We start from the raw sequence: 26634 nt of genomic DNA, 5'->3' as shown, positions 1-26634 counted from the left end.
CTCTCTCTCTCTCTCACACACACACACACACACACACACACATGCGCACGTGCGTTTTTGAGTATTCTATTTATGCATTATTTATTTGCAAATTTCATTTTCAGCTCGTCGCCGAAGACGAGGCGGTGGGGGACGGTCGCGTGCCCGCTGGTATTATCGCTGCCCGTATAATTGGCGGGACTTTAATTTTAGAGCGGACGCATATTAACTCGCCAGATTCCGATTTCAAATCGAACAACTTAAAATGGCACATTGCATGCCAGTCGGCGATGGGCGCGGTGAAGGAGTTGCTCTGCGCGTGGGGTGCTGGGTGCTGGCGACGTTAAGAGAGCCTTGGATGGTTTGCGACGGCTTGCTGCTTGCCGGTCTGTGCTGCCGCTTGGCTATGCGCATACATGAGCATCACACACCAGGACGCTTTGCTGAAACCCATGAACATGGTTCACCACTTCTTGACGCTATTGCCGGGCGTAAGATTATAAGCTTCAACCTGATTGAATTTATATAAAATTGAAGAGAATTATCGTATTCATACGTGAATATACGTTTCCTAATAGAATTCTCTTGAAAAAAAAACCTACTTCTTAAATGTATATATGCTTCCGTTTCTTACTTGTGAAAAGTGTTTTACTGTAAAAATTATAGATTTGTTTAAAGTAACAAAACGTCATTTTTTTAAGAACCTTATTATTTCATACAATTTTTATATAGATCCTAATGTCCATGTCTTTTACAATAAATAAGTACTATATGTATCTCAGATCTATATTCCATTTCTCTCTTAGCAAGAACTATTCTTACAAATTAAAATTCGGGAAAACTGCAGAAGGAGGCAAGCCACCTCCTCCTTTGTCGTGATGCCTTGTTATAGAAATTCAACTATTACACAATGTCACTTGGAGCGCCTAACAAAGGGACAACCAAGCTTTAACTCTTGAATATCGCTAAATTTTTAATATGTTACAGTTACAGTATACCCGATTCACAAATACAAGATACAGTATCTCTGTTCAATGCGCAATAGTTTATGAAATATTAATGTTTGAAATTTTTTGTGTAATTATATTTAATTCAACAAAATAAAGTTTAATTATTATAGTTATGTATTGCAAATAAAAGAAATAGAGCTATAATGACATTGCAAAGTACATCGTAATTAATGAAAATACATCACATGACAATTAATTTTTGGTCTAGAAACTTTCAATTTGTGCACTATTAATAATCACAATGTGTACACGTTTGTGGATGGTATCTAGCATAAACATGTTTAAAGCACTAGAGTGTAGTGGAGAGTCAGTGTGGGCAGATTTCACGCACGCAGTAGTACGAGTGCGAGCAGATCGTCAGTGACCGTCAGTAACGTAGACACACTACACACGTTATCACGATAAAGTTATCAAAAAGGAAAAGAAATAGGGGGAGAATCTAAAATTAGATGATACATTTGGAGAAATAATGTTGAGATTTTACATAAAATTTGACGAATCGGGATAACAAGAAACTTTATTTCAGTTATCTCTATTCGTCGAGCTTTTGTATTTAATAACGTTCGTAATTCTATTCTTAAATGAAAGGATTATAAAAATTTCTAATCAGCGAATATGACAAAGTATCTATAAATTTATTGCACATTGTAACAGAAAACATAAATTTAAGAGTTCTAAGACTCATGATTAGACGTGTGAAAATCTTTTCTTTTGTGCTGCGATACAATCATACGTTGCATCGTAGCACAAATTAAGTATGTATTTTATTTGTAAAATGTATAGGTTTTTAATCTTGAGGGTATACAACGCCCAACTGTCTGCGCAATTCATCCTCCAGCTTTGCCAGTAACAAAGATGTGTCGTGCGATACCTTCGGACTTTCTATCAAACCTGCGGAATGAAACATAAAATATTCTGCATTATGACCAACAATTTGATAAAAATATCGATCTTTTTATCATTATAAAAACATTATTGTAACGTTGATTCGCGCAATAATTTATAAATTTAGACAAGACTCTCCGATTGAGTTGCATCGGCAGTTTTACCTTTCAGAATGCAGTCGCGAGCTTCGGCAGCTTCGTAGGAAAGCCCGGCGGAATTTATGAAGTTTATCTCGTGCTTTAATTTCGGCAACGGCACCGTCTTCGTGCCGCTCGGCAGCACCACCTTCGGCGGGCACCAAAAGTCCGGCACCTTTATCGTACCCTTGGTGCCGCAGATGTACGCCTCATTCGGCAGATCGACCAACGCGCTCGTCATGATAGTCGCGGTGCGACTTCCCTTGTAGGTCAAGGTAGCCGACATGGACATGTCGACGCCGTTCTTGTTCAAAAACCCGGTCGCCTTAATGCTCTCCGGCATCTCGTTGTCGTAGACCAGGCAAGCGAATTGCAAGCAATAAATGCCGAGATCGAGAATCGTGCCACCGCCCAGCTCTTTCAAGCTGTAAATTAATTAATTGGAAATTAATTAACTACCACGTTCCTTTCAAACGCTAAACAACCAATATAAACGTTACGAACGCTATCCGATCTAGGTCGGGCATTTGGAAACCGAAGGAAACGATCACTTGGTGAATGTCGCCTATGCTGCCAGATGCAATCTCCTTTCTGATAATGTCGTACACGGGGAAGCAGCGGCTCCACACAGCCTCCATCAGGAACAGTTTCTTGCTCCTTGCGTAATTAATCAATTCGGTGGTCTGCTTCAAGTTCACCGTCAACGGCTTCTCGCACAGGACGTGCTTGCCATGTTTCAGCATCAGCATCGCGACGTCGAAGTGTTGAGGATGAATCGCACCGATATACACGATATCTTGAAACACAACAAATAAAGCATAATAAATATAAGCATACAAGATTTAGTTGATAATAACAATCATTACCGGGATACTTTTCTGAGTGTTATTTCTTTGATGACACAGGAAAATCTTATCGCGATATTTCAAATTATACTGCTACAGTTACTGAATCATTGTATACCGATATCCTTGTCCGTAGCCAGTTTCGCATAATCGTCATAGGCGTTCTTGATCTCGTGCAACTTCGCGAAATCCTTCGCACGTGACAATTGCCGTGCCGCAACGGCGACCGCATCATGCTCGTTCACCGGCAAGGATCGCAGTGCCGTCACGAAATCGTGCGAGATCTTCCCCGCGCTGATGATGCCCCACCGTAGAGTGGTCATCTAAATCCATCGCAAAAGAACGACGATGTTAGCTTAGCATAAAATTTCCTTTTTACGACACATTCGATGAAAACGAAAGATGAAAAGAATTATATGCGGATTCACAAAAAGAGACTGGCAAAATGATTTGATATCGAAAGAACCTAAAATATGGTAGACTAAAATTTTAAATATGTGATTTCGGTAAGTTAAAAAGACGCTCGCTTTTCAGAATCCGAAAAAGGAACGCCACGAATGGTTTCAACGTGTCTTTGTTAACGTGACATTGTTAATTTGAAATATATGGGAATCGAGCACTTACGTTACGAAAATAAAGAGTTTATCGCGATGCCCTGGAGTGTACTAACCGCTTTGCGAGCAGACGCCGCTCACGCCGGCTTTATAATCTTGTCCACGACCTTGAAACATGATACGTCACGCAGATTAAAAGTCACTAAAAATTTAGTTTATCAATCTTGTATTCTTCCACGCACAATTTTTCAAAGTTATCTCACTGCAGCTGATACAATTTGTTATTTGCAGAGATATTTGCGTATAAAATTATGTAATCATTTATACATTAATAATTTGAATTCCTCTAATACAATTAAATATATATGATACTTACATACACAGCCTAGAGAAGATTCAGAAGTGTATATATATATGTACGTATAAAGTATATATTCGAGTGGTGTAACTAACGTCAACAAGTGAAACAAGCGTGGACATGTATTTCTGAAAGGATAAGGAAGTATAAATCTGTAAAGTTTAGTTATATATCACTCATTTCTGCAACAGTGACATAACTCAAAAAAAGTTTTCCAAAAAATAAATGTGAATGTTTTGAGTCATTAAAATTTATATCATTTTTAAATGCGATTTTGGTGTAATAACTGATTACAGAGAAATAAAAGTATCTAGCTGTATATTAGGTCTTTATTCAATACATTAAATTCTCACCATTCTTTTGCAAACAATTAAAAAATGACAATTTTTGAGTTACATCATCGTGTAGCAAATAGGGAGCGATATATATGTTGGATAACAACCGTATCTGTGCGGTTTGCATTATATATAAGATTCATTTTATACGTAAAGTTTTTTATTTTCTTAAATTAATCTAACTAGAGTATAGTTGAGTGAGCATCCTCCATTAACACAAATATCTGTTATACGTGAAAATAATTTAGGTCGCGAATTTGGTCGTGAACAAAGTTATATCTCTCAACGGAAGTATTTTACATAAAGCTCGTCCGCGTAACAATCCCTGAGGTATCGGTCCGTACACCCGCGAGTCTATAGAGTTATTTCTGTTGTCGCCTTCCAGCCAAACGTGCCCATAAGGTATCTGCAAGGAATATGATTAAATTAATCGTCCTGTCAATGTTTCTCTTTTCAATTCGTACTGATTAACTAGTAGAGGAATGAGATACATGCGAAAGCGCAACCAATTCTCCAGAGACAAAAGGAGTCAATGTGACACAAAATCATCCTGATGAATTTACCGTTGTTACGGTGAAGCCGTCCCTTATCCTGTCACCGGGTAGACCTACGATTCGCTTGCATATATTCTGCTCCGGATTGTTGGGACATTTGGAGATGACGATGTCTCCCTTCTCGAGCCTTTGCAATCTAACCGATATCCGTTCCAGGAGTAATACGTCATTGGTGTACAATGTGGGTTCCATGGATGGACCGCTGCACTATAATTACATCAGCAATCAATAATCATTATATATATAGTAAAACCTAAACGTTCTGTTTTTATCAACGACATCGACGTACAAAATTCCGGTTGCAAATAAAAATTTTAAAACAAACGTCTTATTTCGCCTTACTCTTATTTTTTAGGAACTCATTGCAATTAATGTTTCGAGATAGACGAGGGTTCGGATATCGCTGATCTCGCGAAAAGGAAACCGTCAGATTTAACTGTGGAAGAAAGAAAAATGTGTAAACGCGTGCATCGCGTCCTCACCACGACGATGTCACCCAGGTACTCGTACACGCAGTACGTCACGCACGCGCATTGTACGAATCCGCGGATAATCTTCGGCACGAGTTTCCTCATCATCGGGACGGAGCGTCGACGAGGAGAGGACCGCTTCTCCTCGTCCGACCTAGCGGAATCGCGCGCATATTCGCATAACGCTCACGTCAAGACGCGCGTGGCTTGCCAGCACCTAACCCAACCCAATCATGCCATTCATACCTAGCCCACACTCAGCCTTTAGGAATACTGGTTAAATAATTCAAAGCAGCTCCAGGGCAGTCCAGGTCCAGGGTTGAAGGTTTTGAAGGCGGTTTCTCCTCATTTCCACTTGGAGAACATAAAAAAAACCTTAGGAATACAATTTTATTAAGAAAATTAATAGAATGATTTAATTAAACCTAAGATAAAGAGCTGCGCGCCACATAATCCACATAATCCAAATGTGTAATAATTTAAGGGTTGAAAATGCCTTTACTCTCCCAACAAGCCAGCTGAGGGTACTACACCCCTCCAAAAAACTTTAGGAATATTATACAGGTTTGTTAAGATGAATAAAGAAAAAAGAATAAAGACAGTTGCTCCGTTTTGTATATCTTCGTATTGCATTCATTTTTAAAGTGGAAGTGCTTTTTCATTTAAATATCTTTTTATTAAAAAATGGCACGCAAGAATTCTCAGCGTGAGATAATAAATATACACGGGACGTTGGAGAAAGAGAAAGCGAGGATTCTAAGTGCAAAAAGTACAGGCAATACGAACAGATCTCTTGAAACGAGGTAAAAATTATTTAAAATGAAGAAAATTATTAGAGTCTATTATTTCATTTGTCGTACGACAAATTTTTTAAGGTTATTGATTGCCTACAAAATAGAAAATTTCTGGAGACTCGAGAACTATTGTATTTCGCAGCCAATCAACACGTTTGAAAAATTTGTCGTACGACAAATGGAGAATCAGTGCCCTTCCGGAAATTTAGCGGGGCGGTCATCAGCAACGTGACTAGGCAAAGACCACACAATTTTCAGCTTAGCAGTCAGCAAGATCGCCAGCAAGCGGATCGGCATATGCAAACGGCTACCGCGAATTTTAGCGAGAGATCCATGAGACGGTGACTGCAAAGATGGTGAGCGCAAGTAGGTGAGTTCGAGAACATTCGCGAAAGATATCTGCGCGATGGACGCGTTCGTAGAGCGCGCTCGCGCGAATCGACGCGCGGTGCCGCAGCCGGGGGTCGGGCCGGTCGGGGTCGGGGCACGCGGGGTGGCGCGAGGCGCGACATATCGCGAGAATCACCCTTAATCGGGCGCCGTCGGCGAATCTCGGGTTAGCGCTCGGCTCGTCGTGCTCTCCACGGCCGTGTGCGCGTATGAATCTCGTTCAGTTTGGTACTTTTGGCAGGTTACGATCGACCGATCGCCCGTCCGTCGACCGACTCGCCGACCGGGACCGACACGGAGGCCGGATATCACGGTGCGCGAAATCGCGACAGGTGTCCCGAGCCCGTGGACCAGTGGCACGAGGGAGGAGACCGGACGACGACGAGGACGCGCGCGCGCGCGCGCGCGAGTCAGAGCAAGAGCGTGAGCGAGAGAGAACGACGACAACGACGACGACCGAGGCCGAGGGAGTGACACGCGACGTGGTGCGTGCCGTGCGTGGTGGTGCGTCGTCCGTCCGCCCGCTCGCCGATCCCTACATCCCGTACGCGCGGCACGGTGCGGCAGTTACGGCACAGCAGGCACAGGACCCACGGAACCCGCAGGACCCAGAGGACGCGCGACGCACGCACGGCGTCGGGGACGCGCGCGCGCACGCACACACACAGGCGCGCGGGCACAAACGCAAACGCAGCTCGGAGGAGCTCGGCGACGGCGGAGACGGCGGCGGAGGCGGAGGCGGAGATCCCCCGTTCAACGGCGCCAATTTAATGGATCCGACCATCGGTTGGTACCAACCGGAGCAGTACGGCCCCGCCAAGGACCTTTGGTTGCACATCTGGGAGGCTGAGAAGGGCCTCGACGTCCTGACCGTCACGGGTAACGACTCCAACACGAGCAACGCGACGAACGCGATGGGCGTGCGGTTGCAGCAGGACTTTCTCGCGCTGGACACGAGCCCGGTGGCGGCGACGATGACCGCGGCCGGCACCACGCCGTCGTCCAATGTCAACCTCACCGTCACCGCCGCCGGCGGCAACGGCAATGGCAATGCCGGCAACAATAGCAACGGTAGCAACGGCCGGGCCGCGTCCGCCGTTCACGGCACGGCCGCCGGCAATGGCAACGGCAACGGCGAGCACCGCGTGCCCCACAATGCCTGCAACATTTATTACAACCCGTCCCGCAGGAAAGGCGAGAATCGGGCGAGCACCTATGACATGAACTACAATTATAATGCTCTCGTGGGCGCGTACGGCGGCTGTCCCTGGCGCGTGCCGAACAAGCACTACTCCAAGGGGGTGATCGGGTGAGTATCTGCCCTGTATCGTCTACCCGGGAGGTTCGCCACGCGGTCCATATGGCTGTCCATGTTAGGTTATGTTGGGCGCCCGCTTTAACAGGGCGCTTCCATCCAAAACTTGACGAGATTTCTAAGGAGTAGTAGGGGATAATGACTTAGAGCTTAGAGCGACCTTTTGGAATTCAAATATTGCCTCTTTATTGTCTCTATTGTCTATTGCGAGTGGTTGCGAGAGAGCCTTTCTTCACGACACAACACAAGCTTTGTTCTTTTTCGAACAACTTCCTGAACTGGTGCGCGCTAGTGTTAGAATGAGACGAGTGTAGTTTGTTTCACTCTAACTTATCGCGCGAATGTACACCAGTTCAGGAAGTTCTTCGAAAAAGAACATACAGCATGGATGAGGTCCTTGCGTATTACGTGGAACACTCTCCCCCCCCCCCTCTCTCTCTCTAGTTTACAAATAAAGCCTATAACTAGCAAAAAGTTTGAAGTTATTGGTATCCTTGACTCATCATAAATAAACTGTAAACACATATCCAGTATTCGAATGTAGGACGTCATGAAGCATGTCTAGTACCTTGCCTTGCACAAAGTTGCCTCAAACAACGGAGATTCTATTGCTATATGTTTTTAGGAATTTGTTAAGTCGAACATTGTATTTGCATATTTTATCGGATCACTTTAAAGATATCGAAAAATTGACTCGGTAATACTAGGCATTGAATAGTTTCCCTCTGTTTAGATTACACGAGGAGATAGAAGATTTCTTCGCATATATGTGCCCCTCGCAAGAAGAGCATTTATTAAGATTGAGAGTTGTAAAAAGAATAGAACATGTAATTTATGATCTCTGGCCAGACTCTAAAGTCGAAGTATTTGGTAGTTTTCGCACTGGTTTATATTTGCCTACCAGGTAGGTATCCTTATGCATTCGTAAAAAAATATATAACCTGAGAGAGATGTTTTGTGTAATGTACCATGAAATACACTGATATTTTCCTGTTATTGCAGTGATATAGATTTGGTAGTAATAGGGATGTGGACAAATCTTCCATTGCGTACTTTGGAACGTGCTTTACTAGATCAAAATATCGCTGAGCCGTCTTCTGTTAAAGTGTTGGACAAGGCCAGCGTGCCGATTGTTAAACTGATCGATAAAGAAAGTGAGATTAAAGTGGATATTAGTTTCAACATGAATAACGGCGTCAAATCCGCCGAGTTGATAAAATCCTTCAAGACGCAATACCCAGTTCTGGAGAAGCTAGTCATAGTGTTGAAGCAGTTTCTACTACAAAGAGATCTTAACGAAGTGTTCACCGGTGGTATATCCTCGTACAGTTTAATACTTATGACCATCAGTTTTTTACAAGTGAGTACAATACTGGAATCACATTATTGTAACAACTTTCTTGAGGCCAAAGCTAATTAACTGATTTTATTACTTTAGTTACATCCGAGAAAAGATATTCATTGTCCAAACACCAACTTGGGAGTGTTGTTGATCGAATTTCTGGAGTTATACGGTAGAAAGTTCAACTATGTTAAGACTGGCATTCGTGTAAAGGATGGCGGTATTTACATATCCAAAGAAGAGGTATAACAACAGTTTATATTTAAATTTATATTATAGTACAATATGAGATTCTATATAGTGGAACTTTAGCACTAATTATACATGTTAATTAACAGATTCAGCGAGATATGATTGATGGTCATCGACCATCTCTGCTGTGCATAGAAGACCCACTCACTCCTGGGAATGATATCGGCCGTAGTAGTTACGGTGCTTTGTATGTAAAGAGTGCATTTAATTGGGCCTATTGTATTCTTTCTCAAACGGTCAACCCCGCAAATATCTTAATTAATGATGCCAGTAAAGTAAGGTAAAATTTGCATTATCTCTTTAAAATCTGTTCCTCCTATTTCATCTCATCCTGTACAACATTATATTTTTTATGGTACTGAAAATTAACAACAAACGATATTTTTGCATTATATGCAGCATACTGGGAAGAATAATCCGTGTGACCGATGAAGTAATAGATTATCGTAAGTGGATCAAAGATACATTCCCCTTGTCCGTAAGCGAAGGAGACTCTCTGTCAAGCTCAACTGGTTCTGATGCATCCACTCTTTCAGCTCCCGCCAGTGATACGGTATATACATGTCTTCAAAAAGAATATCTTTATTATCTTTATAATTATCTTCATACACACTAATTTCCTTGTATACAATAATGTTTCTAATTCACTTGATCTTGCTTCGTATCCTGTAATTTATTGAATAGAGTTCGAAGCGTAACTGCTAAACGTATAATAATATAGAACCGCTTTTAATTCTGAATTTATTTACAAGGACTCCGAGTGTAGTCGTGGCAATTCTCCGAACACTGGCGGGAAGAACGAAAATGACAAAAACAAAGATAGGCACGTTTACAATAGTCACCAAATCTACAATTATTCTGGAAGAAAAGCATTCAAAGCGACCACTCATGGTACGGCAGTCAATCGATTCTGTTCATTTCCTGTGTATCTTACGAAGTTGCTGCAAAAAATTTCGATGAGATTGTTACATGAATATATAACATTCGACGGAAACTTTCACGTTTGACGCGTGTTATTTTGCCGATGTCTCTCTGTTGCAGCCAATCATCAACAGAGTTTCAAAGGCAGTTATCATCGCATCAACAATAATATAGTTGGTCAGAACAAGACCAAGCATGCACTCCACAGTAATGGAAACAACAATAGTAATAATAGCAACAATACTAGTCACAGTCCAAGCTCTAGGCCAAACTCAATGAAGAGGAAGAAGCATTGTACGATGCAACGCGGGACCGGAGATTGTGTACGGTGATGAAACGTGCACGATAATTTCGGACATTACTTCCGTCACTTAAGTAGAGAGCTCAATATCATAACTGTGTGATAGAAAAACAGCGATTAATGGTCGGTCATGTAATAACTGAATCATCCTACACGAATTCTCTTCGCTTTCAGTTTCGGCTCAATGTACAGAAGGGCACAACGTTTACGGTTCTGAGAGAACCAACAGTTTATGAAATTTTATGATTCTTATGCAGAACAAGAATGCCCAAGCAGTAGCTATACATATATGCATATACATACATATTTCTTTTTTTTTCCTCTCATTGGCCAAAATCATATTTTGCTCTGTACGCAAAAATTTATATATTAAAGACGTACAGAATTTCGAACCGAGAATCGAAATAGGATCTATTTATATTTTATTTTTGTTGCACAGGTTATAAACTGTATCCGGTGTAATAATATTTCATTAATTATTTAAAAATTATCATTAAAAAAGAAAAAAATTAGAAAATTTATCATTGCCATCGTCAATAGTACGTGTGTTCACAGCCCCCTATGAGTAATACATTTAAAGTACGAATAGTATACAGACGATAATAAGTTATAGTACGTTTTTCTCAACACAAAACTATAAAACACACTGATAGTGACGACAAAAAACTTAGTTTTCTATACGAAACTATATTCTTATAACAAGAGGGTGACAGAAAATTTGGTGATATTGGGACTTATCCAATGTACATATTGTAATATACATCATGATAGAGAAGTAAATCTAAGAGTTACCTACTAAATTTTTTTAACTTATAAATATTTAAAAGTGTTTATTATAGTAATTTTATCATAAAAATTCGCGGATAAAGCCATATCTATTTAAAAGTATACTATTTTTTGTTTTTTTCCTCTACAAAGCATAAATATATTGTTGTTAAAGATTTTGGTATGTTTTTCAGATTTTAATAAAATTGCAGGTTTACGCGCGAGTAAATACGATGGTAAAAAAAAAATTAAGATTTTGAATAACAATATTTTTTAAAAATAGCTTATTATCGAGACAGAGTGATGACAACGCTTCGAATCTTCGCAGTCTATTTCGTAGCAACAATTTTTCTTTTGCAAATTAGCTTTATCTATTTTTTTTTTGTACAGAGACGCCAGTTTCTTAATGTTAGTTCGTAATTCTTAATATCCTCTGAACAATGATGTATTATTTTTATATCAGATAATTGAAATAGAACATCACGTTTGTATTATACAAAGGGGAAAAAACGAATCTGATATTTATGAATCTTACATTGCATTTGATGAAACTTATGTATATGACAATACGCGAAAAGGCCTTGACATTACTTAAAAGCTCCGTATGTTACGTTTGTCGATCATGGTAGATCATAGTTCACTATTAAATATTACATTCCGTTGACGCAATAATTAATAAGACAGAAATAGAATATTTACCGCAGCAAATCTCTTCAACGACATCAGATCAAAATCCTTTCTGGTGCCACTGCATTTTTGTGTTCAACGATTTTTAATGTGTGATGTAAAGATTTATCCTTGCAATTCTTTAATTTAGCCACGTGAATTGAGGATATTTAGCTCTGATATCTTTTTAAATTATATATAACACCCAGTATTCTGTGTATATTATTTAACTTAAAACTCTTTCATATGTAATATTGTACGCTGTGATTGAATTTAATAATTAAATTGTCAATTGCTTAAAGATATATATAAATATATATAAATATATAATTTAAATGTTACTGTAAAGCATTATATAAAGCCATACTACATTTTTAAAACTATGTAAACTATTATTATCGCTTAGTGATCCTCAACAAATTACGTGTTTTTTATAAATATCAGAATTTCGTAATCATTGAAAGTTTGATAACGAAACTTCGTAATCACTCATATTTATCGAATTTCCCGAACGACTATCGGACCGTCTGTAAAAAAAACGCAAAAAAAAAGATGAAAAAAAGTTTAATAAATATGAATGATGCCGATATTTGATCTTAATTATTTCTTGTTTGTATTTTTTAAGGAGAGTGATTTTACCTCGTATATAGCCATCGTTTAAGACCAGCTAGACCGTTTGTAAATTTCTCGATAGCAATATAATACTCTGTATTTTCCAAAAAATTTTGATAGTCATGTATATTAATATTTATGTGAGTATATTTTTAAATAAGCAATAATGTAACGATGTAACGCGATCAATAATGCTGTTTTACCTCTGTAGAATTGTACTGTCGTTACATTGAGATTGTAAAGATATTTAACTAGCGCGTACTCATTACTGAAAGTTCGTAACTGTGTAACTGCGAATTTTCCAAAAGCACAGGGCAACAGTACAGTTACCCGTGCTTTAGTAATCTTTCTTTTTTAAATAAAAAAAACGCTTTCGCGAGGAGAAAGGAAAGTGAGATAGCGACTATGCGAGCTAAATCGTATAATTCAGAAATCATCGAGCTGGCAGCGATTTGTACTTACACGTATCTACTCGTAAGTTTGTACACGTTCAACCCGAGGCAAAGTGTGTGAAAGATGTACAGAAACGAAATAAATCTTACTTACCTTTTTCTTCAATCGAGTCCTACATTTGAGCGATTTATATTTAATTTTTAGTAATTTAACATATTAATTTATATTTATGTCACACATAATTTAATATATTATAAAAATAAATTAACAGCAACGTAATTTAATATATTAATAGCGCTCTAATGTAACCACATGGCATTTATTAAAAATTCGCCACTTGTACATATATACAAGCGCCCACAGAACGAGATACTGTACATAATGATACTAAGTAATTAATAGCAGAGTAAATTTAATTTGCTCAGTCGCTATTCTACTTTCGGGCGCAGAGTCCGTCAATCGGATTCATGTCGAGCTTCTTCATACGGTCTAACTGTGCCAATCGTCTTTCTAGCGAGAATGTTTCAGGCAAGGGTGGATAAGCTGAAAGAAGAGACAACGGTTTTATTAAATCAGCGGTTTCTCGGCGACGCGAATCGAGACGCAGGAAACATACCGAATGCCTTAAAGTACAGATACAGCCACATGCCAGCGCTCACTACCAGCAGGGCCATTCCCATGATGCCTTTCCATTCTCCTGTCGGCGCGTCCATCTCGCTGAACGTCTGGCGGAAACTCGCGCGATACAGAGCCTTCTTCTCCTCGATCGACAGCTTCTTCCAGTCTCCCTTCTCCTTCTCTCTCAACGCCTGACGAAAGAGACATGGTAATTTGACAATTGTGATTTAGCGATGATTCGTGAGACTTTAACTTCCATTATCCTCTTCTCACCATGATATCAGAGCTGTTTTCCTTCCAGCGTACCGCAGGGCAAGGGAAGTCTACTCTGTCCAAGTAAGTGGGTTCGCCATTGTATCCGAAGCCCACCACATCCCTGTTACCAACCTTCTCCATGGTCATCAGCCCGCATCTTTGGACTTGAACGACAGGTCGCAAGCGACTCGCAAACAGTCTGCCTGCCATTGTTCACTGCAAAGATACAACAGAAAATAGATGAGTATCAAAGTATCAGTACTGACATGCGAGACAATTACTCCATACACAAAATTCGATATCTAATCATTGAACGAGATATGCGGAGATTTATATAACACTTAAAATTCCCGTTTAAGTCACGATACCGCGAGTCGCCCTACGTCGAATTTTGACGAGGGTACCCTCGAGTTATCTGCCAATTCAGCGCGATTATACGCATCTTGCGAGATTTATATACATGTTACTATAATTGTATCGCAGAATTATTTGTCAAACGGCACAAACACAACCAAGATATCTGCCTCCGTATATCGCGCCGGCGGACTCTTCACCGAGAAACGTCAATATTCTCAGAAGAATGCCTTGCTCCAAGATCGGATACGATGCGTGCGAGTGAATTACCTAACTGATAAGGAGACTAGCCTGAGAGCGGAAATGCGCGACGGAAGAGATCCGTCACGGAGGTTCGATTACGTAATCGCGTCAAGACCGAATTCGTCGGGAGAAGTTGATGTCAATACCACGCAACTTACCGCCGTCTGCAACAATTTCTGTCACTGGCTCGCAGGGAGCAAAATGGCCGAGGGCAGACGGAGGACGGATTAGGTTAGGCTCTTCCGGATCGGATGCGTTCGCAAAACGATCCGACAGTCGCGCGGTAATTTATTCGGAAAAAAATTTTAATTCACTGACGAGCTACTGAAGACTGACAATCTTAGGAAGTTTGTGCGACTTAAAATTTAGACAATTAACTCATAATATAATACAAATTTTATAATTTATTATCCATGGCAGTTGTTTTTAGACATGTATAATATTTAGGGCCCGATAATATTCAATTTTCATTAAAAACTGCAATTTTATTATTATCATCCGAGTTTCATTATCCATGCGTGTGATAATTATAATAATTATCGAAGAATGAAGGAAAATTACAAAGCAAATCGAACACTAATTGCGAACGGGACTTGAGAGACGGTGTTTCTTTTTATTGGGCGCGTTCGATGTCCGAATTGTCCGATTAGTCCGATTCACTTTGGCGGCACTGTCGAGTGACAAGTGACAACTTCGGCACTCGGCGACCGGGAGAGGTGCTTCGTTGGCGCTGCGGGACGCGGCAAGATGCTTGATACTTCTCCGGCGGAGTGTCCTCGGGTGCGTTGCGGAATGTCGCCTGGATCCCGGGATCGCGTTCCGTAAAGTCGGCCGAGATCCCGGGACTTCCTCATCGTCGTCCTTAGGCGATATATGTCGCTCGCGGCGAGCGGACGCATATCCGGACAGTAACGACGACGGTGTTCGTGAATTTTCCGGGCACACGGTATAGTGGTGCACCGGCTGACCTTTCGCGCTGTAGCTGTAGAAGTGTAGAGACGCACATTCGGAGTATTCGGACATTCGGACAGGATTCTGTCAAGCCTGTCGAGACACTCGAGACATCGTCGGCGAGAAAAAGAGAGAGCGAGCGAGCGGAAAAGAGAAGTCGGGGCGAGGACGCCGTCTTCCCCTTTCGCGCGGCGCGTTTCGTTTTCGGAGCTCGCTTCGCAAGTGGCGTCAAGGCAAGGGTTCGAGTCGGACTATGGTTTTCGCTGTGGTAGGTTAAGGCTCAATCTGGCTTGGAATCCTGACCGCGCGCCTCCGCAGATGAAGATGAGCGGGGAAATGTTCGAGGAGAAGGACTATCCGACTCAGTGGGCGCTCAATCCCTCGGCTTATCAGAACATGAGTAACGATCAAGGTAGTTTTCCCTCCCCTGAGTGACGAAGCTTTAGCCCCCGCGGTTTACAGCGAATGTGACCCGCGGACTTTGCACTGACTCTGTTCCGGTGCTTCATTAAGATATCACTCGGTCCTTAAATTGAGTTCTATACGTTTAATACATGAAGATACCTATGGCTGCGGTCCACTTGACGCTACAAATGCTTCGAAGCATTCCTCTTCTCTTTTCTTTCAATGAAGAAAGAAGGGGAAGAAGAACGCTCTGAAGCATTTGTAGCGTCAAGTGGACCGCAGCCTATATGTGTAAAAGCAAAATATAAACACAAATGACATATAACAGGTTGATGGACAAAGGGTCCAATGTGCGTTCAAACGGACGTCAACATTTGGTGTTTTGTCAATTGTTCTGATAGACGTCTTATTATGGATTCATCGATAAGTAACTTCATGTACAACAGCCCTTCTTAATGTACACTGGTACAGAGTAACATAAGTGATGGAAATCGCCATTAGTAACGCATGAATTTTACATATGTTTATTTGGGAACAGTGGATTGGGCGGCTCTGGCACAGCAGTGGATAAAGATGAAGGAGACCGTGGTCCCCCCGGCTCCACCGCCACCCAACATAAATCCCATATGTTCTGCGAATGATGGTAGCGGCGAGGCACCGATGGACATGGATACCAAGGACGACGACATGCCTCCTGCACCACCTGCGCCAAACATCAGTGGATCTGGTCAGAGAGAACACACGACTTTGGTGGTTTTAATACGAATAATGGATTGCTATCAAAATTAGATAATGAGAGAAATGTTTTATTGCGATCGGAACAGAAGCCTGGACTCAATGGAACCAATGGGGTCACTGGAACACCTCGACATCCGGAACCGGCAATTGGGAATGGAGCGGGGTACCTCCGCCGGGAGTTACCGTAGATCCCGATGGCAAGCCGATCGGACTTCCGGCTGTACCGGTCATACCACCTGCACCAACGATATCGACCACTACTGATTTCAACACACCTCCTCCCGCGCCGTCGCTGTACTCGTACAACTCGGTGCCATCCGGACAACCGTTTAATCAGGTAAAGAAATAAAGGAAAATGAAATCTCTGTGAAATCTTATATCTTGTTAAAATAGTAATCCAAAATTTACTGTTCACAACTTTCAACTCCTCAATCTCTTGTAAAACCCAAGCCATATGTGGAATGAGAATCAGGATCAAACCCAGGACCTTTCGATTGCAAGGCAACTACAGTAACATATCCACGTGTCACCCCGCTAAGTACCTTATTAAATATGTTCATCAGGTTACTAACTATTGGTCCGGTGAGCCGCCTAATGCAGTATCGCCACAGCCGCTTCCTTTCATGAAGGGTATCAGGCATGCGAGTAGAGGACCTCACATGAGGGTGATGGATCCCGTTCGATGTCGAGATGACAGAGAAAAGACACCACCGGAAGAGGATACCACTACGACTATAGGTAAAAATTATAATAGACAATAATAATACAGTTGTTAAAGCTGACAATTCAAAGGTGATTCAACTGACAAATATATGATAATCTCAATGCGAGCCATTAGTTACATGTAGCTGCTAATTGATTCTGTTTAGATGCCGCAAAACGGAGACAGTTACCGGCGTGGATCCGCGAAGGATTGGAGAAGATGGAAAAGGAGAAGCAGAAAGCTATGGAGAGAGAAAGGTTAGAGATACTGAGAAAGCAGGAGTTAGAAGCTCGCAAGCAGGCGGAAGACGAGGCGCGCGCGGTGCTCAATCCCAGCAAGAGTAAATTTGTAAGCATTAATTGAATTACGTTACCCAAGCGACGAGTTCGATTCGTTTCGCGAATTTCGCGACGGTGAAATTACATGATTGGCACACTTGTTATTTCACAGGATTCAGACTCGGAGAAGGAAACTGAGCAGGATCTCGACGCGGGTAACGCACGCGGACAGCAGTCTGCGGAAAAGAGCTACGATCGCACTCCGGATATCGTTGTACGGCCGCGAAGATCGCGATTCAGGGACGCCGATTCGCCCGAGTCTCATACGGGCCCCGATGAGAGCCCGACTGCTCTCTCTGCGGCTAGTACGGTCCCGATCGTGCAAAAGCGGTCTCGGGAGGAAATTTTACAGGATGTGGTAAACGGAATTATTCTGAATTATTGTTATTGAAATAATATTGAAGTTAAACATTGTCCGAGAAAATACAATCAATTTAAATTAAATTTTTATTCATATTATTATTATAACATAATTAATTGTAATTAATTTCATGATACCGCGTGGACTGCATCGTGTCTTTCGTCGTTTACGCAGATGTTGAAAGTAAGGAGATCGTTGACGGAGATACTTCTAGAAGTGACGAACGAAGAGATTGGCGCGGTATGCAGGGAGGTTTGGAGCCGCGCACGTGCCAAAGGTACCCCAGATACACACGATAGAACTAACCAATTGAATTTCCGTGCTTTTGCTCGTCGGAGCACAGAATCCGATTCAGTGAGCCTACTCGCCGCGCCATGCTGCGACGAAGCTGTGCGATTGTGTAATACAAAGTTGAAAGCATTAAACAGAGATATCTTAATATGTAGACTTAATTATTCGGCAATTTCAGGACATCCTGTGTTTTGCGTTTTCAGGGATTTGCGTGTAGCGTAAGGCACATATCTCTCTTTCGTTTTGATTACGTAATCGTCTTGTATTACGAGACATTTTTACGTACCGGCATATGCCTGGCAATGATCTCTTTCGCGATACATCTCTACGATAAAGAAACTCTAAAATATTATATATTTTTGTATCATAATGTAAACACAGTGTTTTAATAATCTATAATCGGAGCTTGTTTTAATAAGGACGCCTAGATATTAATTTAGCCAGTAATATTTAATATATAATTAACGAAAAATATACGTCAATACCCATCTTACATCATGGGCATATTTTACCGTTTGATTTTTATACATCTAAAGATACACATAGCTATGATCCAATTCTTTATAAGTATCTCTAACAACTTCGTTTCGAGCATTGCGGATTTTATCTCCCGAAGTTCCGACAATAAAAGTTACAAGCCGCGTAGCAAATCGCGCAATGTCGACTAGTTCTTTTTAGGACATTAGAATAACTATAGTTCAACTTGTAAGTGTGAAATAATGCTATAAAGATTTCTTAAGGTACATGGGAGGAAGCGAAGGGACGAAGGGACGGTTAGCCCTCCTTGCGCGAATGGGCTGATTAATAAGAGCCATTCGGTATTATCGGGGGCGTTATCCGTGTGCGGTAGCACACTTTTAGGGATTGGTTACTAAATGCGTGTGTATTGTAAGTCCCTGCAGGAGAGATCCCCGTCGCATCCCTCAACATGGCCCCTCTTGCTCAGATCACTCACAAATCACTCGGTGAGTACGCTTTAACGCACTTTATTACAACGCACGGCGATATCCGTAGGGAACAGCCGTGAACGATGCAGTGACTCGTTGAGAGAAACGAGAGAAAGAAAAGAAAAGAAAAAGAAAAGAGGAGAGACACGGGTCACTGCGTGTTACGCACGCATTGAAGTTCAATTCGATGTTAACTCGACCGTTCTATCATAGAGATTGTTTACCGCCGCAACCGAGAGAAGTACTTCTCTCTTTCTCTCTCTCGTTCGTTCTCAGGACATTTCTTGACGAAAGTAACGGCTGAGACAATTTAGCCGAAGCCGAGATTTGCATATCGCTTTTTTTTCCTTTTTTTGTGTTCTTTTCGTCACTCCGACGCCGAGAGAATGCCGTGACGCCGCGAACGCACTGAACGGATGTAATTTCCGGCTCTGTTTGCCGTAGGTCTGAGCATCTATAACGACAGTAACAGCGAGTCCGAGGAGGAGCAGAGCGAGCACGCGCAGATACAAAACGACGACAGCGATGAGGAATTGAAGGTAAAGAAATATGTTATAGAATTGTTTTTGACCACGCGTCACGTTAGCTCGTGCTCGCGTCGTCGAGGTGACAACACCGTTTTACGAGCCGATTTCGCAGGAAACGCTGAGACGACGACAGCAGGCGTTCCGCAAGACGGAGGAGGAAATCGAGGCGCGGCTCGCTGAGGAAGAGGAGGAGGAGCAACGCGGCGAGGAACAGTACAGTAATAAGCAACAGGAAAATCATACCGGTAATACTAGCTGCCGGGAGACAGGTATGTTTCGACAGACAACCCACCCGTATGTGGCCGCTCGGAGACTAAGTGTAACTTCCTGACGTCATACTTTAGTTGATGAAAAAGAAACGGTAGATAATCAAAGAGAAGCGTCCGAAACTTTGTCGAGCGGCGGTCAAAGTCCAACGGCGGCGCCGCAGAACGCGCCGGCGGCCGACGGCCAGCAACCGAAGGCGAGCAGCACCGTGTCAGGTTCCCCCGATTCCGAGTCGAGCAGCAGCGAGTCTACGAGCAGCTTGTCCGAGACGAGCCGCGAGTCCGCATCCAAGAAGCACGAGAAAACGCGCTCGGGCAAGCAGCAGTCGCAGCAGCGCGAGCAGCAACAGCAGCGCGAGCAGCGTTACACCCGGCGACGGAAGTCGAAGAGCAGGAGCAAATCGCGGAGTGGCAGACGGTCCACCAGGTCGTCGCGTTCGTCCGAACGTGGTGGCGGCCACCACAAACGGCGGTCGCGCTCGAAATCGGCGAAGTCGCGCAAGGATTATCGCTCGCGGTCTTCGCGGTCCTCCAGCGATCATAGATCAAGCAGAAAGCGTCGTTCGCAGTCGCGCGATCGGAAGCGCGCGAGATCGCGTTCGCGTAGCTATCGACGCTCCAGATCGACCACGTCTACCGATAGGAAGTGGTCCTCGCGATCGCGCTCCCGCAGATGGAAATCTCGCTCGCATTCCAGAGAGAGGCGGCGGAGCAGCCGGTCGCGCAGCAAGTCGTCGCGAGTAGCGAAACGCGGAAGATCGCGCTCGAGATCGCGCAGCCGTTCGAGAGACCACAGACGATCGAGGTCCTACGTTTCTGGGAGGAGCCAACGGCGGAACAGTCGGTCCAGGTCGCGGGATCGAAGTAGAAAATCACGATCCAAGTCGAGCCATCGCGATGGTAAGAAGTCGTCACATCGATACAGGAATTGAGGTCAGGACCTGCTCCTAGCCCAAGGTTGTATATTTATTCTGATTGTAACTTTAACAGAAAAATACGGGAAAAGCAGTGATACATTATTTTTGACAAGCTTGCCGCTTGTTATGTAGACTAACAAGATTTTTTTTTTGTTATATTGTCGCGCATTTGGCTCTCATTTATTGCAGCGTTTATGTAATATCTTTTGACATCTGGTGCAGTAATTAAGATTGTACATTATACATAAATTATGGCGCTTCAGTATGGTGCAGAAGTCTGTGGTACTTGGCAAGGAACTTTTGCTTTCTATCTGTTCCTTGTTATTTGAATATTATTTTCTTAACTGCATGCGCGCGCGAAATAATTACAGATCGACGAATATATATTTTCGTTTCTTCATTATATAGTTTTTTATCAATCGAAGTTTATATTGTGATAGTAAAACTATTCATAAAGAATATAATTTGTTATTATGAAAGAACAGTGAAATTTTTGCTCAATCTTTTTTTGAGGGTAATAGCAATTTATATGCAATAAAGTTACTTGATCACTTCGTAGAGTTTGTATAGATATGTTATGATACAGATTCATTATTAGATTTAGTTGTAAGAAATAAAAGTGTATTAAATTCATGATTTATGATTATCACGATTTACGATTTATCGAGACGCACTCAAGATTAACAAGCATTAATTTGGCATTCCTATCTATTGAGCGTCTTTAGAATGAACGATTTTCCTCAGAAAACATTTTTTTCAAGTAGACATTTTATTATCAATGTAATATAAAATTTCTAGATTTTCTTCAATCTAATCTATATATTCCACTAATTTTTAATATTTAAGATTTTCCTATTCGTTTTAAAATTACGTTTATCGATATTGCATATCTCCAAGTAACTATTAACTAGTCACATGCGTTTTTACGCATAATAATTTTATGTAATTCGTACGTGACAAGATAACACAAATGATAGGCAGTTATTATCTCATTTTTTTGCGAAAAAATGAATTACTAACCGCTTTCTGAGAGAATCATTAGGATAAATCTTGCAGTGAAATAAGTAAAGAACAGCATAATTCAAATCCATAATCCTTTTGTCAGAACATTTAAAAAGTATATATCATTCACAAAATGTAATTACTAATAAAAAAAACTATCGTTTATTTTTTCGTAAAGTGCAATTATTCCATGCGAAAATATAGCAAATTAAAACGAGTCTAGGATTTTTATTTTCCAACCATCTTTTTAGATATCAGAATTATAAGACTCTCGCAATTTGATAAAAACGCGCGCATCTTTATATAGTGAAGACTAATAAATATTGTCGATAGTATTCAGACGCGGATTCTTATTTATCGGGGGTGAATAATAAACTCGCACACTTCGTCATTTTTGGGATAATTTTGCCCAAAAAAAAAAAGAAATATCGCTGTAATAAATCTTATTCAACATATTGATACAAATAAAAATTTTGATAGAAATTACTTTGCAGTAATATCTTTTCTCTATTTTGTACAAAATTATTCCAAGCAAGATCATGTGTGCAAATTTTTTTTATTTATGTATCAAAATTATCATATTGTCTAATGTTAAATTATACACGTACAAATAAGCGTTGCAATTATATAATCAAAAGGCACTTCAATAACGTATGATTCGTATACGAGTGAAACGGTAAATACATTTTAATTTTAATGAGAAAAAGGAATGCTTTGTGTGAACTTGATAAAGAGCATTATTCGACCTAATTCGAAGTAACTGATCGATAATTTTGTAGATTGAATCCGCGCCGGGTTATCGACACGAGTCCTAGAAATTTTATTTTGTTTCAGCATCTTCCACTGGCTTCCGCTCGGCTTCAACGTTTCACTATGATTCAATTCGTCAACATACACAGCATTGTGGTACAGTTACAGTTTTTGAACATGCATCACGTTCAATCTCTTCTCTCAGATAGTGTATAAAAAAGTCGTAACAATACATAATAATAAATAGTAATACTTAATGGCTATGTGTTATAGATGCGTCTAATATTAATCGCTCTAATGTACAAAAGTCTATCTTTCTTTTCTAAAAAAAAAAAAAAAAAAAAAACAAGGCACACGTAATCAAAATTTATACGATTACAAGAAAGACGAACGTGAAATAAAGTTGATGGAAAATAGGTGAAGTGGTTCGTGTCTTTCCCGAAGCAACCCCATGCGTCTTGGACCCGCAAAGATCGTTAGGCGTTCGATTCAAATTGGTATCTAGAATACATAAATTACGATTAAACCATACCGTTTGCAGGGTCTGCTATAAATGATATTCGAGAATCTGCGCTTTACTTTTACGGTATGGAATTCATCTTTTCGATCAGACGATCATAGACGAGATCTCGTATGTGTAGACCGTATACGAAATCGAAATGATTCAATCGCTTTAACGTCACCGTGTATTTCTCCAAGATATTCGGCAATTTTCTGTTCAATAACTCAACGTCCTAAAATAAATAATACGATACAATGAAACAAGGTGTGCGAACTTGGAATTTTTACGTAGTATAGTTGAAAAAGCGACAGAGTATCTTTCTTCATGTGTGTGTTACACATTATACAATAGTAAAATAACGTTTAATTACATTTGGATGAGCCAAGAAATCGTTCATGCCGTTATACAAGATCACTGGGGCCGTGATCTTTTCCACGGGGTACTCCGGCGGTACAAATCGCTTATAAAATCTGAGATTCTTTAGGATGCCGTAATCGTAAGGCCGAAAATGTCCTGCAAAAGAAGCGATTCGGTTGAAAGGTCGTAGTTAGGAGGACCTTTGATCCTACAAGCTTGTAATTAAAAGTCGAACCCTCTGAGAGAAACTGATTACCTGGATTTTGAATGCCCATCGCATAATGAACCAATTGCTTGTACGAGCATCCCGCCGGCGCGAACTGCAGATAGTCTGCCATGTGCGCCTGAAAATATGTAACGTTACCTCACGTAAGCGAATCGGAGTCACGTTTAGCTCGGAGTCGATTTTACAGCTTGTATGACGATAACTTACGTAATCCGTCTCGTTGACGCTGAAACCTCCGATCATGTGTACAAGCAGCTCGCAGAAGGGTTGAGTGAAAACGTCTTCTCGGCACAACGAATACGTTAAAAATTTCTCTAGTCTTGTATTCGCGAAAAGTTCGAAATATCCGGTGAACTTGTAAAATCCCTGACGAATTAAGCGGATACGATAATTATACGGAATATAAGCTTTGCGGGATCAGCTTTTCTCTTTAATTTAATTATTCCTTAGAACGTACAATAAAAATATTTTGTCATCAATTTTTCTCAACGAAAAGACAGTTCCAGTTGTACATTAAATATATGTAAAGGTTTTATTTTACATAAGTAATGATATAATTATAGTTTCGTTCGTAGAGGAAAAGTAGCAGACAATGTGATTATACTCCGTTTATGTATAAAATACTGGCTTCCGTTGGTTATTTACATTTTTTCCTTCAAGTCTCAGTTTCGGAAAATGTTTTTTATAGCTGTCCTTACCTTAAAAAGATTCGCGAAGAAACTCGCGGGTCTCATCAGACCTTGAATGTGTCCGGTATAACCCACGGGGGCTAAAGCGGACATAAGCTTGATTTTCTTGTTGTATTCCGGCCTGAGGGACATAAGAACCCAAAATTGCGTTGTTCCTTGAGAAAAGCCTACGTAGAACAGCTGCTGTTGGCCGGTTTGGTACAATATATAGTCTATCATAGCGGGCAAATCGTACATCCCCATCTCGTGCCAGCTAAATAGAATATTCCCGAGAGAATTGCAATTGATTAATATTTATATAATATACATATAATAGAGATTATTGTGTGCAAAACCAATTAAGTGCTAAATAATATTCAACAATCATTAAGATCGATTTGAATTGAACGCGATTGAGCGAACTTATATACATGCATGATTTCATCATTAATTCTTTGCAGTTAATCCTACGGAAATGAAGAAAATCCTGCGAGTATCAAATTTTAAGTTGCGACAGTTTCGTTTGTCGCAAGAAAGATGAGAAACGAGATGCGGGAGGGCGTTCCAGAGTTTCGCGATACCTGAAGTCCCAGAATTGAGCGTTTTGTATGGAAAGAATTGTGTGGTTCTTCGAGTTCGTGGTTCCACGGGAATTACCAAGCCACACGTCGTAACCATTGTCAGCCAGAAGATAAGCTAACAACGATATTGAAGGCAATTTTTTTTAATTGTATTAAAATCTATAAGCTAAAAGAGGCTTGAACGTAAAACTGATCTGATACCGATTGATCGATTTCGACCCGTTATCAGCCAATCCATTGAGCATCCCAACAATCCGTGCATGATCAACACCACTCGATGATTCTCAATCGTTTTATTGGAACGATTGGGTATCCGATGGACAGCCAATATGTACCCATCTTTAGTTGTTACGTGGTGAAGTTCAAAGGGATAGCCACTCTGTCTTACTTTATCTTCCTAAAAGTAACGGCATATAATTTGCTAGAGTATAATTGATAATTAAGCAATAATAATTAAACTAAAAGATAACAGCTGATTAAAAGTTGAGTATTTTAACAATTAAATTTAATTTGTAATTAATAAACTAATGCAAGTTCTGAGATTTTATGAGTTTTATTGTTAAAAATGAATAAAGTAATGAAAGTTCTGAGATTTTCTGAGTTTTATTATTAAAAATTGCGCTTTTAATTTGCAATACGTTTACGACTTTAAAGTCGAGGGATTAACTCTCATGATTAAATTCATTGCGTACTTTATTGTAAAAAAGAATTTGCATTTTTCTATATCATTTCACTTACGACCAGTAAATTGGGATCGTTTCTCGGAGGGAACAGTCCACGTGTGCGAAATAGACTGTTTGTTTGAACGACGAATCCATAACATAACAGCGAGACAAAACACCAATGCGCAATCATATCTCCTCGATGGACAGTCACTTTTACGGAGCAAAATGCACTTCGTATTGCAAAGATATCGTTTACGCAGCTTCCCGTTATCGTGGATTTAAATAAAGATTTAAACAAAGTGAACACACCATTAATTCATACAACACTATTATATCGACAAGTTGAACGAAACGCATAACAGAGACTGAATAATTCATGAATTTTTCCTTTGATAAAAGAAATAATAAGTATATATAATATATTGAAGAAGTCGGAAGTAAAGCGCAACAATGCGACGCGAGGAAGCGTATCCCTTTAAATAGTCGCAGGATGTTCCCGCGCGCCTTTATTAAGCCCGCGGATTCCCACCCTTCTCATTTCTTCCGAGGAGATTTTATTGGTCTCGGATCGTGGCGCAAACTAAAACCGAATAATTCCAGCAGATCCTACTTCCATACGCGAGTCCGATTTCGTTTCCGTAAGTTGCAACCTCCGCCTTCCTCATCCCGCGGTTCATCCTTATCCGCTTTTCGTATGCTCACGTATGCGAGGCCGCGAATTGTTTTTATTAATGACACGAATCTCCGAAAGTCGCGATACCGAGAAAGATGAGGAGGCAGCCGGAGAGCGCGAGCACGCGTTCGCGCTCCCCGACGCGCGATTACACGGCTCGCGGCTGTCGACGTATTTTACACGACCTTTCTTACCTTCATAATTTAGTGGACAATCGGCGATATCATTGACAATAAATCCTCGAACAGTGACGTCAAGTGTCGGCGTCGATAACATTGAAAAAAATTCTTCGCGATAGTTGCGAAAAAATGCATCGTGATGATTAATTACATCGAAATGTTTTCGGCATTCGCGTGCGCCATCGCGAAATCAAGCGTCTTATTATTAGACAATCTTGTCGGAAATATTTCTGCAAATA

At 40.9% G+C, this 26634-nt stretch overlaps 6 protein-coding genes and 1 pseudogene across 14 annotated transcripts; 3 read left to right on the top strand and 4 right to left on the bottom strand.

Moving 5' to 3' along the window:
• The window catches only part of LOC112459834, a 2951-nt pseudogene extending 1927 nt beyond the window's left edge, over positions 1–1024 (top strand).
• A 579-nt stretch (positions 1025–1603) lies between these two features.
• On the bottom strand, positions 1604–3572 carry LOC112459830 (trans-1,2-dihydrobenzene-1,2-diol dehydrogenase-like). Of its 2 annotated transcripts, none has more exons than XM_025024167.1 (5): positions 3481–3572; positions 2975–3179; positions 2516–2807; positions 2039–2436; positions 1604–1880 (listed from the first exon to the last, which is right to left on the bottom strand). In XM_025024167.1, the coding sequence occupies exons 2-5, from the start codon at positions 3177–3179 to the stop codon at positions 1777–1779; spliced, it is 999 nt and encodes a 332-aa protein (XP_024879935.1). In that variant the 5' UTR covers positions 3481–3572; the 3' UTR covers positions 1604–1776. The 2 variants fall into 2 exon arrangements, with proteins under 2 accessions (XP_024879935.1, XP_024879936.1); XM_025024168.1 differs by having other exon boundaries at positions 3527–3549.
• A 258-nt stretch (positions 3573–3830) lies between these two features.
• LOC112459832 (mitochondrial inner membrane protease subunit 1-like) lies at positions 3831–5367 on the bottom strand. 2 transcript variants are annotated; one of them, XM_025024175.1, is made up of 4 exons: positions 5140–5367; positions 4667–4864; positions 4404–4509; positions 3831–3896 (listed from the first exon to the last, which is right to left on the bottom strand). In XM_025024175.1, coding segments are annotated over exons 1-4 (402 nt in total). In that variant the 5' UTR covers positions 5236–5367; the 3' UTR covers positions 3831–3894. The 2 variants fall into 2 exon arrangements, with proteins under 2 accessions (XP_024879943.1, XP_024879942.1); XM_025024174.1 differs by lacking the exon at positions 3831–3896 and having other exon boundaries at positions 4070–4509; positions 5140–5366.
• Positions 5368–5804: 437 nt separating this feature from the next.
• Positions 5805–11312, top strand: LOC112459827 (non-canonical poly(A) RNA polymerase PAPD5-like). 2 transcript variants are annotated; one of them, XM_025024162.1, is made up of 9 exons: positions 5805–6291; positions 6553–7620; positions 8360–8530; positions 8629–8986; positions 9065–9211; positions 9307–9500; positions 9620–9773; positions 9973–10111; positions 10262–11312. In XM_025024162.1, the coding sequence occupies exons 1-9, from the start codon at positions 6275–6277 to the stop codon at positions 10471–10473; spliced, it is 2460 nt and encodes an 819-aa protein (XP_024879930.1). In that variant the 5' UTR covers positions 5805–6274; the 3' UTR covers positions 10474–11312. The 2 variants fall into 2 exon arrangements, with proteins under 2 accessions (XP_024879930.1, XP_024879929.1); XM_025024161.1 differs by lacking the exon at positions 5805–6291 and having other exon boundaries at positions 6449–7620.
• A 1845-nt stretch (positions 11313–13157) lies between these two features.
• Positions 13158–14613, bottom strand: LOC112459831. 5 transcript variants are annotated; one of them, XM_025024169.1, is made up of 4 exons: positions 14507–14613; positions 13770–13967; positions 13495–13687; positions 13158–13421 (listed from the first exon to the last, which is right to left on the bottom strand). In XM_025024169.1, exons 2-4 carry the CDS (start codon positions 13959–13961, stop codon positions 13312–13314), a joined length of 495 nt encoding a protein of 164 aa, XP_024879937.1. In that variant the 5' UTR covers positions 13962–13967; positions 14507–14613; the 3' UTR covers positions 13158–13311. The 5 variants fall into 5 exon arrangements, with proteins under 5 accessions (XP_024879937.1, XP_024879938.1, XP_024879939.1 ...); XM_025024170.1 differs by lacking the exon at positions 14507–14613 and adding an exon at positions 14376–14485; XM_025024171.1 differs by lacking the exon at positions 14507–14613 and adding an exon at positions 14264–14368.
• Positions 14614–14881: 268 nt separating this feature from the next.
• LOC112459828 (arginine/serine-rich protein PNISR-like) lies at positions 14882–22900 on the top strand. 2 transcript variants are annotated; one of them, XM_025024164.1, is made up of 12 exons: positions 14882–15711; positions 16243–16431; positions 16529–16779; positions 17006–17180; positions 17312–17493; positions 17596–17841; positions 18019–18121; positions 19029–19100; positions 19527–19621; positions 19722–19878; positions 19954–20832; positions 22629–22900. In XM_025024164.1, exons 1-11 carry the CDS (start codon positions 15618–15620, stop codon positions 20805–20807), a joined length of 2418 nt encoding a protein of 805 aa, XP_024879932.1. In that variant the 5' UTR covers positions 14882–15617; the 3' UTR covers positions 20808–20832; positions 22629–22900. The 2 variants fall into 2 exon arrangements, with proteins under 2 accessions (XP_024879932.1, XP_024879931.1); XM_025024163.1 differs by having other exon boundaries at positions 14883–15711; positions 19954–22899.
• On the bottom strand, positions 22871–25825 carry LOC112459829 (lipase 3-like). Its single transcript, XM_025024166.1, has 9 exons — positions 25617–25825; positions 25080–25275; positions 24879–24993; positions 24328–24571; positions 23837–23995; positions 23660–23747; positions 23417–23559; positions 23124–23278; positions 22871–23045 (listed from the first exon to the last, which is right to left on the bottom strand). The coding sequence occupies exons 1-8, from the start codon at positions 25731–25733 to the stop codon at positions 23126–23128; spliced, it is 1215 nt and encodes a 404-aa protein (XP_024879934.1). The 5' UTR covers positions 25734–25825; the 3' UTR covers positions 22871–23045; positions 23124–23125.
• Between the last annotated feature and the right edge of the window lie 809 nt (positions 25826–26634).

Source organism: Temnothorax curvispinosus, unplaced genomic scaffold (assembly GCF_003070985.1).
Source record: "Temnothorax curvispinosus isolate PA1 unplaced genomic scaffold, ASM307098v1 QBEX01010159.1, whole genome shotgun sequence".
NCBI classification, from domain to species: Eukaryota; Metazoa; Arthropoda; class Insecta; order Hymenoptera; family Formicidae; genus Temnothorax; species Temnothorax curvispinosus.
Note: the sequence above shows the minus strand (reverse complement) of the source record. Positions and strands in the feature narration are given on the sequence as shown.